General features: G+C 34.8%; 2 protein-coding genes across 3 annotated transcripts; one reads left to right on the top strand and one right to left on the bottom strand.

The window, feature by feature from the left end:
* Positions 1-8,613: 8,613 nt before the first annotated feature.
* On the top strand, positions 8,614-10,319 carry LOC136220477 (uncharacterized). Of its 2 annotated transcripts, none has more exons than XM_066008288.1 (5): positions 8,614-8,791; positions 8,913-8,975; positions 9,537-9,696; positions 9,800-9,889; positions 9,974-10,319. In XM_066008288.1, the coding sequence occupies exons 1-5, from the start codon at positions 8,687-8,689 to the stop codon at positions 10,117-10,119; spliced, it is 564 nt and encodes a 187-aa protein (XP_065864360.1). In that variant the 5' UTR covers positions 8,614-8,686; the 3' UTR covers positions 10,120-10,319. The 2 variants fall into 2 exon arrangements, with proteins under 2 accessions (XP_065864360.1, XP_065864361.1); XM_066008289.1 differs by having other exon boundaries at positions 9,540-9,696.
* Positions 10,320-10,432: 113 nt separating this feature from the next.
* On the bottom strand, positions 10,433-13,026 carry LOC136220476 (uncharacterized). Its single transcript, XM_066008287.1, has 7 exons — positions 12,835-13,026; positions 12,572-12,629; positions 12,187-12,492; positions 12,045-12,093; positions 11,846-11,940; positions 10,945-11,069; positions 10,433-10,716 (listed from the first exon to the last, which is right to left on the bottom strand). The coding sequence occupies exons 1-7, from the start codon at positions 12,975-12,977 to the stop codon at positions 10,656-10,658; spliced, it is 837 nt and encodes a 278-aa protein (XP_065864359.1). The 5' UTR covers positions 12,978-13,026; the 3' UTR covers positions 10,433-10,655.
* Positions 13,027-15,345: the final 2,319 nt, after the last annotated feature.

Below are 15,345 nucleotides of genomic sequence, written 5' to 3' on the forward strand. Positions count from 1 at the left end.
GCTTAGTGGGCTTGAGGAATATCGGGTCCCGATATCTGGACGCATATTCACCTATCAACAAGTGACACATAGCATGTGTAACACCCTGATCCAATACCATGTAGATATTGTCCGCTCTGGCCCAATTCCAACACATTGGGCCTCACGGCTTTAAAACGCGTCTGCATGTATTGGATTCACATCTTACTAATAAGCCCCAATCACTCCCTCTCCATTTCCGATGTGGGATTCAGTTCATTCCTGCCCCCATCGTCATCCCTTAGGGCCGCTCCTTGCTCAGGCCTTCTACCCCGGCACCACCCTCTCCGGACCGGGTCGTTACAGCATGTCCCGCTCCTCAACTCATAACCTTCTTCTATAGTAAGCTCAACTGAATATACACTACTTCATTCATAATCTTACATTACAATTTTGATTTATTTTATTCGTGGACCAATGTAAACAAGTGCTAAGCTTATCACGGTTGCTTATCAACTTGTCAATTGCTTTGGAGAAGTAAAAATTTAACTAAGTAGTAGAGACATACGACACCGCAATATTCAAGTACTATTTTTGATAGTAAACGAAGAACTAAAAAGTAGTTCACCAGTATCATTAAATTAATTTAATAAACCTGTTATGTTTGGTGATGTTTTCTATCTCTCAAACCAAGCGCACTTTGGTTTGGTTGGTATGGGTGGTTAAGACGAGCTGTTCCAGGACAACCTATTTCCAGTTTAGGATAACCTTAATTACTAATTATACTTCCTTTACTCCTCACCTGTAACCCACTTCAACTCATCCATCACCTTCATCATTTAACCCATTCAACTTAAAGGCTATTTTTAGATATTGTTAACTGTTTAAATTTTACTGTTAGATAGTATTTTATGTGGTTGAATTTAAAAGTCTACTTGACAGAAATAAGGCCAAAAGGAGGGTTATTGTTCCGCTAATCCGCTCCGATTTCCTAAAAAGAATGGAGGATGATCACATTAGTAAATAAAAGATGTAATATAAGCTTAATATAATGAATGTCATAGTATACCTGAGTTGAATTTACTCTATTTATTTTGTTGTCGAGCTGTAGAAGACAGTCATGAGTAGAGGAACATGGTGGGTCACATCTCTCCTATAGATAGGAGGATGTGCACCTAGATATCGGGTCTGATATTTCACAAGCTCACTAGACCCGTGATTCTTGGGATCGGCATGATCATGCTAACAATTGGATCTTTAACTGGGTATAATGAGACTTCCCAAATCAAGATTCCTAATATGCAGTCGTACTGCTCTATTTCACTGAGGATGCGCTATGCGTTCTCTTTCCTCGTGTGTTGGTTTCTTAAACACTATATGGCAACGTGATATTTGTCCGATATCATTGTTGTTTGTTTGTTTTCTATATTTAATAAAATTGTAATTTACCGTTTTTTAGAAAGTAATAAACAGTTAACGTATAATAAGTAAAATTATAAAAATGTTAGGTGCTAGTCGGGTGGACATTTAGAGATTAGTTGAGAATTAATTGGATTTATATTTTTATATTTTCTTATTTATTAATAAAAAATATTATAAAAATAAAATTAATATATATATATATATATATATTATATTTGATGAACTTGCACGAGATAGCAAAAGGAGGTTTTTAAACTAATACGGCACCGTTTCTCTTATTCTGTTTTTAATTAGTTTGTTATGTATGCACGCCACGTGTAGGCATGTGTATGGTTCTGTTATCTTTTTGTTTGTTACCGTTGTTATTAAGCATGCGTTTGCTGCTTTTCTTCTGTAATCTGTATTCAAGCTTTCCAAGCTTTCTTCAATACTTTTTCGATCTGTTTCTCTCGTTCAATATGGTATCAGAGCGCCGGTTAGTTTCTCGGTGACCGGAAAGTAATGCCACCTAAAAAGGATAGATCGTACGCAGAAACTGTTAAACGATCTATTGAGAGCAGATCTGAAGAAGAAACTCAAATCGTTGTTGAAACACCTCTAGAATTAGATTCAGAACTTCAAACCAGCGAAGAAATGTCAAATTCGCAGGGAAACTTCAATAATCAGGATAATACCAACCTGATTCTTGTTAGCACTGTGCTAACAGGCTTGAATTACATACCATGGAAGCGCTCAATGATGCTGGCTTTGAATGCAAAACGCAGATCAAAGCACATTCTTACCGACGACAGGCCGGCCGGCAGTGTCACTTCAGATGACTATCTGAAATGGAAGGAGACTGATGATTTGGTTTTCTCATGGATAATCAACTCCTTACATAAGGATCTAGCTGATGTGTTCCTTTTTGCCAAAACTGCTCGTGATCTGTGGAAGGAGCTGGAGCAGAGATATGGAGAAAGTAATGGGCCACTAATCTTCAAGCTGCGTCGCGAGATCTGTGGCATGAAGCAGGGAAATCAAGCACTAGTTGATTTCTTCAACAAAATCAAGCGCAAATGGGATGAGTACAGTGAGGTGAAGTCGCCTATCACTTGTTCTTGTGGAGAAGCTAGAAAGAAAATTCTGGAGGCTATAGAAGAAGAACAGCTGATGCAGCTCCTCTCAGGTTTGAATCCTGAATTTGATCATGTGCGTGATCAAATTCTTATCATGGATCCTTTACCTTCTGTTAATCGTGCTTTCTCTATGCTGACTTGCATTGAGCAGCAACGATCTGGTAGGGAGAATTCACAGATAGAATTTGTGAATTCTTCTACGACCTATGCTCAAGGATCTGGATCTCGCAATCCTGGATCTGGATACAATGGGAGCAAAGGAAACTTCAAAAAGAATACAGGTGGTTCAACTAACAAGGATGACAAATTCTGCAATTATTGTAGAAAATATGGGCATATCAAGCAGGAATGCTTCAGGCTAGTTGGATATCCGGACTGGTATAAGGGCACGAAGTCAGGGTCTGGTAATGGTGCTAAGTTTCAAGCTAATATGACTCAATCTCAGAGCAGGTCTCAGAGTAGCCAGTCCCCTTTTGATGATTTAGATGAGGATTGTGAAGATGATAGGGCATCTATGAAGTCTATGGTTCAGAAAGAGGTTCAAAAAGCACTGAAGGGGAAGATAACTCAAGATGGCAGTCCTAAGAATGATCTTCCAGCTTTTGCAGGAGTCTGCACTGCAGGTATAGCATCTGTTCAAACAAACACTAAACAATTGAAACATGTATGGGTCATAGATTCAGGGGCATCCACTCATGTAACTAATGATAAATCATTGTTGAAGAATGTAGTGAGTTTCACTGAGCCTAGAAAAGTATATTTGCCAACAGGAGAATCAGAATTAGTAAAATACAAGGGAGAAGTCACATTACATTCAAGAATTGTTCTTAAGGATGTGCTATATGCCACTAGCTTTAATTGCAATCTATTATCTGTGAGCAAGTTGTTGGAGGATGCTCATATTGGAGTTAAAATTCTTGGTCCTTCCTATGTTTTGCAGGACCTGGTTGGTGAACAAGTTGTAGCAGTGGGCTACTTGCAAGGAGGGCTGTATTACTTATCTGAACAGTCTTTTGATGATATAGTAATAGCTAAGTCTAGTAAGCCTTTGAATGTTAGTTTTGTTATTAAGGACAAGATGAAGTCTAATGTTGATATCAGTGTTTGGAATCAAAGATTAGGCCACTTATCAAGTTCTAGAATGAAACATTTATCTAATGAACTACCTTTTATCAATGAAGTTTGTGATTTTGCACACTGTGATGTTTGTTTAAGAAGTAAACAGGCGAAGAGTGCTTTTGGAGATAGTACTAGTAGAGCTTTAAAAGTGTTTGAATTGATGCATATAGATGTATGGGGACCTTATAAACAAGGGTCTTTGACTGGGGATAGATACATACTTACCATTGTTGATGATCATTCTAGAGCTATGTGGGTGGTTTTATTTAAATCAAAAGAACAGGTACCACAGTTATTAGAGAATTTCAGCCAATTAGTATGCACACAGTTTGACACAAAGATTAAGACCATTAGGACAGATAATGGCACTGAGTTTACAGGCCATATAACTCAATCATTAATCAAGAAATTGGGGATTGTGCATCAAAGAACATGCATCCATACACCTCAACAGAATGGAAGAGTAGAAAGAAGACATAGGAGTCTTACAGTTGTTGCTAGAGCTTTGTTAAAACAAGCTCATTTACCTCTCAAATTTTAGGGGGAAGCAATGCTTCATGCTGCAGTGCTTATTAACCTGTATCCCACCAAAGTCTTACACTGGCAGAGCCCTTTTCAGGTGTTATATAACAGGGAACCAGATTATCAATTCTTGAGGGTGTTTGGTTGTTCAGTGTATGTAGTAAATACAGATGTAGGGCGAGGAAAGTTTGATGATAGATCTCATCAATGTGTTTATTTGGGGGGTTCCACAGGTCAAAAAGGATGGAAAGTATATAATATGTCCACACACAAATTATGTGTTTCCAGAGATGCAGTTTTTGCTGAACATATTTTTCCTTATGCAAAAATAGAAAATGCAAATGTTCATGATGAAATGCAGGTATTTCCCATAAGTGCTCAAGAAATGTCACTTCCAGTTGCACCAGAAGCAGATCAATATGCTGCAGAAACTGACCTACCAGTCACAGAAGAAACAGTCATACCACCTGCAGCAGACATTTTACCAGCAGATACCTCACCAGTTCCACACAATCTCAGAAGATCAAGCAGAACCACCAGGCCACCAGCTTGGACTTCTGATTTCATCATTAATACAGCAGTTTATACAGTGCATCATAAAGCCTTTTTAAGCAATGTGCAACAAATTCCAGAACCAACAACTTATGCTGCAGCATGTGCTAGTAATGAATGGGTTCAGGCCATGCAAATGGAGATCAATGCACTAGAGGCAAATGGTACATGGATTCTTACCAAATTACCAAAGGGGAAGAAGGCTATAACTTCAAGGTGGATTTTTAAAGTCAAATATAAAGCAGATGGCAGTGTAGACAAATATAAGGCCAGGCTTGTAGCAAGAGGCTATAATCAACAGTGGGGGATAGATTATCAAGATAGTTTTTCTCCAGTTGCAAAAGTGGTCACTGTCAGATTATTACTTGCAATTGCTGCTCACAATGGTTGGGAGGTCTACCAAATTGATGTCAACAATGCTTATCTACATGGGTTCATAGAAGAGGAATTATATATGGAGCCACCAGAGGGGTATGCTAAAGCTAAACCAGGGGATGTATGCAGATTGGTCAAGTCCATATATGGCTTAAAGCAAGCAGGTCGCCAATGGAACAAGGAATTCACTATCACTTTAGTGAATTTAGGCTTCACAAGGTCAGTACATGATTATTGTCTGTTTGTGAGAAAATTTCAGAATGAATTTATAGCCTTAGTTGTTTATGTTGATGATGTGCTATTAACTGGCACTTCTCTGTCACAAATAGAGGAAGTAAAACTAGCCTTACATAGCTCATTCACTATTAAGGATCTAGGAGTTGCCAAGTACTTTCTAGGAGTTGAATTGACTAGAGCCAATGATGGTTTTATTTTATCTCAGCAGAAATATATACATGATATCTTACTTGAAGCTGGATTACAAAATGCTTCAGTTGTTAATAGCCCTTTTCCTTCTGGTGTGGTTTTTGAGGATGAAGGAGTACCTATTCCTCTTTATGATAGGTATAGGAGAATCATAGGAAAATTATTGTACCTTGGATTCACTAGGCCTGACATTAGCTATGTCACTCAGCAGCTTAGCCAGTTTTTACAGGCTCCTACACAGTTACATTATGATGTGGCATTACATGTGCTGAGATATTTGAAAGGTACCATACAGATGGGGTTATTTTATGGCAAAGAAAGCAATCTTCAGTTGACAGCTTATTGTCATAATGACTATGAGGTTCAGGAACAAAGAGATAAAATGAAATTATCTGCATATAGTGATGCAGACTGGGGGCGATGTAAGTTAACTAGAAGGTCTGTTGGAGGTTATGGTGTCTTTTTAGGGAGTTCCTTGGTGTCATGGAAAGCCAAGAAACAGGCAACAGTAAGCAAATCTTCAGCAGAGGCAGAATATAGGTCTATGGCAGTTACAACATGTGAAGTAAAATGGTTGTCTCAGTTAATTTCAGATTTTGAGGTTGAAGTGCGCAAGCCAGTTCCATTATGCTGTGATAACCAGGCTGCCATCCACATTGCAGAAAATCCAGTCTTCCACGAGCGCACCAAGCATTTAGATATTGATTGCCATATAGTTCGTTAGTATATTCAGAATGGTCTATTGATCACACCATTTGTTAATTCAAATGAGCAGCTAGCTGACATTTTCACAAAGCCATTGTCTATCAGTCAAATGAAGCCAATCCTGGAAAAGATGAATGTTGTCAATCTACCAGTTATCTCGTGAGGAGGGGGTGATGAACTTGCACGAGATAGCAAAAGGAGGTTTTTAAACTAATACGGCACCGTTTCTCTTATTCTGTTTTTAATTAGTTTGTTATGTATGCACGCCACGTGTAGGCATGTGTATGGTTCTGTTAGCTTTTTGTTTGTTACCGTTGTTATTAAGCATGCGTTTGCTGCTTTTCTTCTGTAATCTGTATTCAAGCTTTCCAAGCTTTCTTCAATACTTTTTCGATCTGTTTCTCTCGTTCAATAATATTACTTAAAAATAATAATATAAATTATATAATATCAAAAAACATGTATATTTATAACTGATCGTTATTTCTTTAACCTCTAATGGATGTGTAATGAACCCGAATGTATTAACTAAATATATAACAGATATAGATTTACTCTTGTAGCGTAGATCCGTTGATTTGCAGCGGAAGATACGAACCGTGGCCCGTATCACCGATCAAGAAGAATGCTACACTAAAGGAGCAACCACTATAGGTTCACGAACTAAGAACGTACACCGAAACTCTAAGGAGGCGACGACTTTATGAGAGAGAGAGAGAGGAGAGAATTCATTGTGTTGCTTGATTGAACAGTTAATTGTTTGCCTCTCTAAATTTTTCAGTATCGCTTGTTTAGTCTCCTTTGGTTATCTATTTATAATTAGGCAAAATCCTAATCTCGGGATGGGTTTAATGGATCGGATTTGGGCCAAGATCCATTCGGTCAACATATATCTTTAAAAATGTGTTAAAAACAACATTCAACAATAATATCTTTGAAACAATGCAAACAAGTAAAAAGATAATATTGACAAGTAATATAATTCATCAAAAACTATAAAGCAATCTTTTTTTTTTTGAGAATAAAACAATGTTTTTAATGGAAGATAACACAAGTAAACAAATATTTGAAAATAATAATAATGGTTTCCTATAGTATTTTATTTTATAGTGTTTAGATTGAAAAGCTAAAATCAGATAGAAAATCAAAAGAAACAGGCTTTTAAGGTTTAGACCAACCATAGCAAAAAAATCTATATCTTAAATTTTCTTAAAAAAGAAAAATGGAATTAATTAATAATGTTATTGTGGAGCAGTAGGCATTACGTGAACCTACCCAACTGAAATATCACATAGCTAGGCGGTTTACCCAACCCACATCTGTGATCCTAATAATACTAAATAAAATTAAACTGGAAAGTTTAGGTAATCTCTTTTTTTTCTCCTTTAGGTTTTGAAAAATAAATAAGTTGGGGAAACATCTAGAAATAGAAATGAAATATTATCCCTCCTCTCCTCAACAATTAATCTGATTTACAAGGAACAACAATGATTACGGAAACATAATATTGCTTACAATCAATCATATACATAAATGGGGGGCAAGCCAAGAATTAAACCTCAATTAAGTGACAGAGATGTCTGGATTAAAGCCTTAAAACCATTATTTACTTTACAGTATTTACTTTCTAATTTATTCAAAAATTTGTCATTTCATCGCTTACTTATTATTTGCTAATTATATTTGGATATATTGAAATTTCACCTAATTTAAACAGAGATTTGATATAATTATTCCTTTCCTGATATGTTGTGACAATATTTTAACACTTAGATTTGATACGTGACTTTGTCTTTAAAAAAATTTACCACGTAAATTTTCTTACATGTAAATAATTAATTAGATTTTTTTAAAAATAAAATAAAAAATAAATCTTTAAACTAAAATATATCAAGTCCAAGTGTTAAAATATTGCGACTCAAATAATAAAATTTTTAATAATTCAAGGAAGGCTAAATTTTGACAGAGTGAGGAATCGAATCTCAAACGTGACAAGCAGAGATTCGATTCCTTATCACTCGGACCAACCCTCATTGGTTCTCCAAGAGACCTCTAACCCACCTTTTAAAAATAATATAAATAATTGATTTTTAATGATTTGATATCATTTCAAACAATACTAAGGCAATAAGAGCTCCTCAATAATAAAGACGATTGGAGGACTTTGAATGATTTGAGGAGCGACTAAAAGATTATTGGAATTCAAATTTTAATTCAAGAGGCGGTTGGAGATGGACTTGTGAATAAATTAGAAAATAAGTTGCAAATAGAATTAAAATGTTTAGGAAATGGAATAGATTACAAGTAAAATGTAAAAGTGTAATTGTGAAGTGGAGATCAGAAAAGGTGTATGATTTTAAAGTGTTTACCTTTCCACGTAAGTGTTATAGTTAAGTTGCAGGTTCGAAGTTGGAGCTTAAAAGGCCCTCTCTTCTATCTCTCTGCTTTCAAACAACATTCCTCTTTTACTTTATTTGTATATTTGTTTGTCTATGGCTCTAAATGAATTTGGATTTCAAGAAGAATTATCATCATGCTTACCTTCCCGTTTTCTCGATGAACCAGAAACAGAAACAGAACAATTTTGGGAAACTAAGGTTCTTATTAATCATTGCACCTTCTCTTTTTCTTCCTCTCTCTCTATATAGTCCGTAATCATAATCAATATCAGAAATGGCTACTCTCTTACTTCTTAATTAACCTTCATATTTGTTTCAGAAATATCATAACAAGCACCATCACTCCCATCATCAACGTCTACCTCTGCACCCACAACAACTGGTATTCATTTATTTGCTTTCTGTTTCTCCTTTCTTCTTTTCTTTAATTTTATCATTAATTCAGAATTCAATTTCATATTGGGATATATTTTAACTGATGATTGGATTTGCTGATTCTGATTCAACCATAATTATATATATCTGAAAATTTGGAAAAAAAAACTGATATATCGGATGGTTAAGTACGTATTGATTGATTGGCATGTGTTTTAAATTTTAATACTATTATTGGAAGTTGGAAGCAGGTCTTTATTGCAAAGTAAAATGAAAACTATTGATTGCTATTCTTTAGATGGCAAGTCTTTTTTTTTCTTTCTTTTTTTTTGGCTGTAGCAATTAACTTAACAAGTGATGATTAATTAATAATCAAAGTACATGCTTCTTAATTACATACCATGAGGTTTTGTGCTCGTTAGGATGTTGGCATCAGATAGATATATCTAATCATCTACTATTATGTTTGGCTGCCAAATACACATTGCTTATGCTCTTTTGGTGAAAACAATTAGCCTAAAAGGAAAACATTCATAATTGTAGTAATTAATGGTACTTGTTTTGGCAGCAGCGCACAAAATCCAGGCCAAGACCTCATTCTATAAATTGGGGATCAGGAGGATCTGGAATGCAAGCTATATTTCTAGATTCTGGCCAAAAATCATGTGGAACTGGAGTTTTTCTTCCTAGAAGGGCAGGGGCCACTTTGCAACCTAACAAGAAGCCAGGTACCTACATACCACAAAAACTTTCATTAATTTGGAATTCAAATATGCAAATAAAGTGATAGTCTATTGATTAACTATACATAATTTAATTATGATTCTGCAGCTTGCTCTCCTGTCCTTTTACCTGCACGTGTTGTTCATGCTCTCAACCTGAATGTCCATGAAATAGGCCTGCAAATTTCACGCCGGCAAGGTCCGTCTTTATGTATTACTTTTGCTTCCTGTAATATTTATTTGTTACTTATAAGTTATGACAAACTGTTCTTGTCATATGCAGATGCCAAGACTAACTCAAAAGTTGGAGACTGCAATTCATTAAAAAATAAAAACAAGGACGCTTCTGCACAATGTTGTGTTATTGCACAAAATGAAAATTCTTCATCAGACATATTTCTCCCCAAAGAATGGACGTATTATTATTAGCTCACAGATGGGCTACCCAGAATTCATAAAAGGCAAAAAGGTTGTGCTGTTAAACACATCATGTAATTTAAATAATGGCAGCACAAGTTCTCTCCTCCATTATTCAATTATTTTCATATTCATTTTACATCATAACACAAGTATCCTGATAGGATTTAATTGAATGTGTTCAATATCAATCTTTTTCAGTGTCTGATTCATGTACAAAGATATATGTGAGTTCATTTCTCAATCTCAATATTTACTTCATCACTAATAGTAATAGGTTCATGTGTAAAATACTTATCCATGAATTACATATGCTACATCAAGAGCAAACAACTTTCTAGTAAAGTATGCCAGATAAATTCTGGACGGAAATAACTTCTAAGGACAGAAACTGCTAAAAAAATGTAGAGCAAGAATGAGATCGATTAGGCCTTCAAGCAGCCACTTGTACAGAATGCTTTACGTACTTGAATCTTGTTTGAAAGCTGTGAAAAATTCAAGAGAGAGCAAATTTGCAGAAAAACAACTCTATAAAATGATGATGTTTTTCATTCTTGATCTGTTGGAGTAGTAAATGCAAGGCCCTTAATAACATGGCGACACTGAAACCTGCAAGATACTTTCAAATCGATTAACTTATCACCAAGGAATTTGGTAGTTGCATATGAGGACCACAAAACCATATTTTGAGACTAACAAATGCTCTAATCATATAAAGAAGGGAAATTTATAGGTGCTAATAGCACAACATCTATATTTAACGAAACCTTCAGATGATAGCCAAAGCACTATAAAAGATTTTGATGATGATTATTCATATTCTCAGAACCTTCATACCAGATCAAATCATTTGAAGAAGAATCCTTCAAGCTGATGGAAGTGTTCCTTTGACTAGCACAATCAGGAACATCAATTTCCAGATCTTGGCTTTTGCATTTGAGTCGCAGTCTCACAGGCACAATCTGACTCCAAAAGAAGAGCATTTTGTTATCTATTCTGTAACTATTATGAAACATGAACACTCCTAAATTAGCCCATGATGTTTGTCACAAAAGTAAGCTGAAAATACATTTGATACTGCTTGCAGTAACAAAAGAGAGTGGAAAATCTCCTATTTTGTGATCTTAATTAAATGCTGCACTTAGGACACGATCAAATAGATTTCGAGAAACAACAGACGGAAAATTGACATATTATATTAGAGAGAAAAATAACAATAACAATAATAATTGTGTGCATTAACAAGTCATACAGGAACTTGGAAGTCAGAAAATTGGAAGACCACAAGCATGGCAATTGGAATTGATGATAAGAAAATTCATCTGAACCAAACTCAACCACAAACTAGTTGAGGTCATCTATGTAGTTCAGAAAGATCCGAGGCCACTATTTCTTTTCTCACTTCTTTCTTCCACATATCATCTTGCTTCGCTATCATATCTCCTACGACTTAATTAGTAACCAAAACTCCTATCAAGTCCATTTGTACCATTCACATGTGAACACATTCTGTTATCTCTCAAAGTGTTGCTAGATAAAGTTCACCTAAATTAATCACATTTTGTGCCATTGTTCATCAGCGTGATATTCTTAAGAATGTAGATAGCAAATTAGACTGAGAACAATAGTAATTACAATGTGGAATCCGTCGGAGATTTATTATAATCTATAATTCAACTTTCATATGCAGTCAGAAGTATATTTATAAGAATTGCTTTTTTGGTAGTGGAAACAATACCTTTTTGCTATATCTGAAGTCACGTTTCGGTAGAAAATGGAGAGGCAGATTGAGAGAAGATGGAACTTTTACAAAGAGAAACAACTTAGTAGGACCTGAGGAAAGGGGGGAAAACAATAACAGTAAGAAAAAAAAAGTTCGAATTCTCCTAAATTAAAAAAGAAAAAGAAAGAATGAATGAATTTGCTCTAACAGGAACCTGGATAGGAACCAGATCCAGCATCCATTGTGATCAATGTTCTAACCGCCTATTATAAACAAACATAATGAAATATTTAAGCTAAAAAATTCCTCAATAGTAATTTCTTGAAGAAAAAAATGTCAGAATAGCGACAAGGAACCTTTCTCGAAAGCCCTTCTGCAGCTCTGCTTGTAGAAAAATCAGTTGAAGCTGTTAGGACAGGTCCTCCATGTGAAAAGCATAACTCGTATACATGCTGAGGTCTTAGAGGACTAGCTCCCAGAACCAAAAGGAAACTCTCCAGGTTAGGAATTTCATTGATGATCAATTGCAATGCACTTTCAAGGCGATTAACCGTATTCATTAACTTATCCAATCTTCTAATTCCACCTTTTACCTCTCTCCTTCTGCTAAGATTTTTTCTTCTAACAGACGCCTTTGGTTCAGCTTGTGCTAGAGCGGTCTCCTATGAGCCAGAAGGCTAGGGTGATTATACAGAATCGAAATCAATATAATGTAAAAATCAAATTAATGTAGCTAAGTACCAGTTCTTTGTATTCTTCTTTGAAGGTTTCATATTCGAAACTTATATCCTGCAATACCCTACGCATAAAAAATTGATGTCAGATAGAATATTTGTTAATGCTCAAATTAGGGAAATTCTCTTCTAATTAAGCAAAAGAAAGTATGAATTGTTTCAAACTTTGAAAGGAAAGCACTTGAAAAAATTCAAGATGAGTAATTATCACGATTAATAACAAAGAAAATTAAAGTCCTGAAAATGGAGAAATGGAAGGAGCAAACTTACGAGGGGATCTGCTGGTGCATATAGAGAATGAAGCCTACAACGTTCTTAACGACATGGAAAATGATGGAGTTGTCGAGATAAGCTGTGTTGGTTTGGATCTCAGTATAAGTATATTCCATATCTGATCTTCCTTCTCCTTCCATAATCGTTTGTAGGTTATTGCGAGAGACAATTAGAAGATTTGAATTGATGCTTTTGGGCGGCACAATAACCAAACTGAAAATTAAGTACCGAATAAATAAGTATAAGTACTGAACGTATTGAATGATGTAGCTTTTATAAAAAATATTAGTCGATAATGTTTAACATTTTAATTGTTAAGTTAAAATACCTCCGCTTATCAAAATAAGTGATTTTTCACTTAATTAACTAATTTAAGTGGTAGAAAAATAACCATTATCAAATGTTCTAGTTCCTTTTACTTCTGAACTTCCTCCAAAATGTTTTAGAAGAACTCATTGTTGGGAACTTCCTCCCAAATGTCCTGGAAGCACACTTGGGAGGAAGTCTGCTTCTAGAACATTTTGCTAATCATTTCTCCCAAATGTTCTTGAAGCACACTTCCTCTATTGGTGGGGTTTAGGGTTTGAATTATTGTTGCAATCTTGTTCTAAATTTTGATAATGTTATGTTTTTTTTATGTCATTTTACTAATCATATTGTTTACTTATGTATATTTCTATCAAATAACAAAATATACCACTTCACATTTTCCCCAAACTGCGAAGCCTGAGCAAAAAATGCGAAGGTAAATATTACTTCAGTATATGAATTTGCTTCGCAGTTTGCGAAAATTCGAAGTAAAATGGGAAAAACGTACAAAATAAAAAAAACAGAGTCCCAAGAATAAAGATTTTACGTATATATGAGTCGATAATTAAAAATATGAGTCGATAATTAAAAACGGAGTGTCAAGTTCGCAAACTAAGAAAGACCCTAGAAAACTAATCTTATACCATATATAATACATTCTCGACCCGATTTATGAATCTTAAATCCTAAAACATAAACTTCATACTCTAAAAATAAATCTTAAACTTTAAAAAATAAACTCTATACCCTAATTAATTTATGAATCCTAAATCCTAAAATATAAATTCTAAATCCTAATTTATAAATTTTAAAATATAAATTTAAAACCTAAAAATATATTAACATGGTATTAAAGAATATAATATAGAGAAATAAAAGCTTAAAAATACAAACAAAGAAAAAATGGAGGAAGAAAAAAGAATGGAGGAGATTTAACATAAAACTAACTGTGGTTGACATAATTAAAACAATTACCATTTGTTTGACAACATTCAATAAAAATAAGGGTGAATCTATTGTAAATAGTCTCTGAATATTATAGTTTTGTGTAAACGTGGGTTAGTTACATAATAGTTTGATTAAATATTTAAAAGTTTCCAATAATAGTTAGAGGAAATTACATGGAAAATCACATGCCATTAAATATTTATGGTTATCTCAAATCTTATTTTGAATTTTGTCAATATAGAAATTATCAATAACTATTTATTTTGAAGAAGGTTAAAAGATGGTGGTTACCATTTAGTGTATGACATTTCTAAAATAAAAATGAACTTATTTGATATAATACAAATAAAAATTATCAATTTGATTAAAATCAAAATATTAGTATCATTAATGGTGTTTATGTAATCCACCCGTATAGTTATGAATAGATTAAATATTTACAAGTTTACATAATAGTTATGACTAGCTAGATAACTCCTGATTTTGGCACAACAAGAAGAAAGGAAGATCAAAACAGTCGGATCCCCAAAGAGGAAAATTATGAAGTTGACCAGTTGGCAAACACATCATCCAAACTTGAGGGACCAAAGAAATCCCCATTTCAGATCGAGGTCTTCCCAAATATAAACATCATGGAGGTAGAGATAATGTCCATAGACTTTTAACAAAGAATGGTACTACCACATCTTCTCCTATTTAAAAACAGAAGCTCTAACAGAGGATAAAAACGAGCAAATCAAGGTCATCCTCAAGTTTGAGCAATATGATGTGATCGATGGCACCCTCTACAAAAGCTCGTAGACACCACTGACCCAAATGTGCAGGGCTTCAAAGAAGCTTCGTACATACTCAAGGAGATTCGTGAAGGGGATTGTGGTGGCCACGAAGGCAAGGATGTGTTAGGAAGAAAGACACTCCTACAAGGCTTTTACTAGCCTAAAATAAAAGAGGACACCGTCAAATTTGTTAACAGATGCAAATCGTGCCAATCATACTTGCCTAATATCAACACGCCCGCTGCAATTAGAAAGACCATTCACCCAGCTTGGCCATTTGCAACGTAGGCATCAATATAGTAGACCATTTCCCAATGGAACAATACTAGAGGAAGTATTTGATTGTAGCCATTGATCCCTTCTGTAAATGGGTCGAAGTCGAAGAAGTTTCTACAATCACATCTAGTTAGAACATCCAATTCCTGGAACGTTCCATACTCAGCAGATAAAAGATTCCTAACATCATAATAAAAGA

Source organism: Euphorbia lathyris, chromosome 2 (assembly GCF_963576675.1).
Source record: "Euphorbia lathyris chromosome 2, ddEupLath1.1, whole genome shotgun sequence".
Classification (NCBI taxonomy): domain Eukaryota; kingdom Viridiplantae; phylum Streptophyta; class Magnoliopsida; order Malpighiales; family Euphorbiaceae; genus Euphorbia; species Euphorbia lathyris.

Bases quoted from the DNA above. Each gene is read 5' to 3' on its own strand.
- LOC136220477 (XM_066008288.1), top strand. From the start codon at position 8,687: ATGGCTCTAAATGAATTTGGATTTCAAGAAGAATTATCATCATGCTTA. The intron at 8,976-9,536 runs GTATTCATTTAT...TTGTTTTGGCAG, and splicing joins CTCTGCACCCACAACAACTG to CAGCGCACAAAATCCAGGCC. The intron at 9,697-9,799 runs GTACCTACATAC...ATGATTCTGCAG, and splicing joins GCAACCTAACAAGAAGCCAG to CTTGCTCTCCTGTCCTTTTA.
- LOC136220476 (XM_066008287.1), bottom strand. From the start codon at position 12,977: ATGGAAGGAGAAGGAAGATCAGATATGGAATATACTTATACTGAGATC. The intron at 11,070-11,845 runs GTATTGTTTCCA...TTTTGGAGTCAG, and splicing joins ACTTCAGATATAGCAAAAAG to ATTGTGCCTGTGAGACTGCG. The intron at 10,717-10,944 runs GTATGAAGGTTC...AGTATCTTGCAG, and splicing joins TCTTCAAATGATTTGATCTG to GTTTCAGTGTCGCCATGTTA.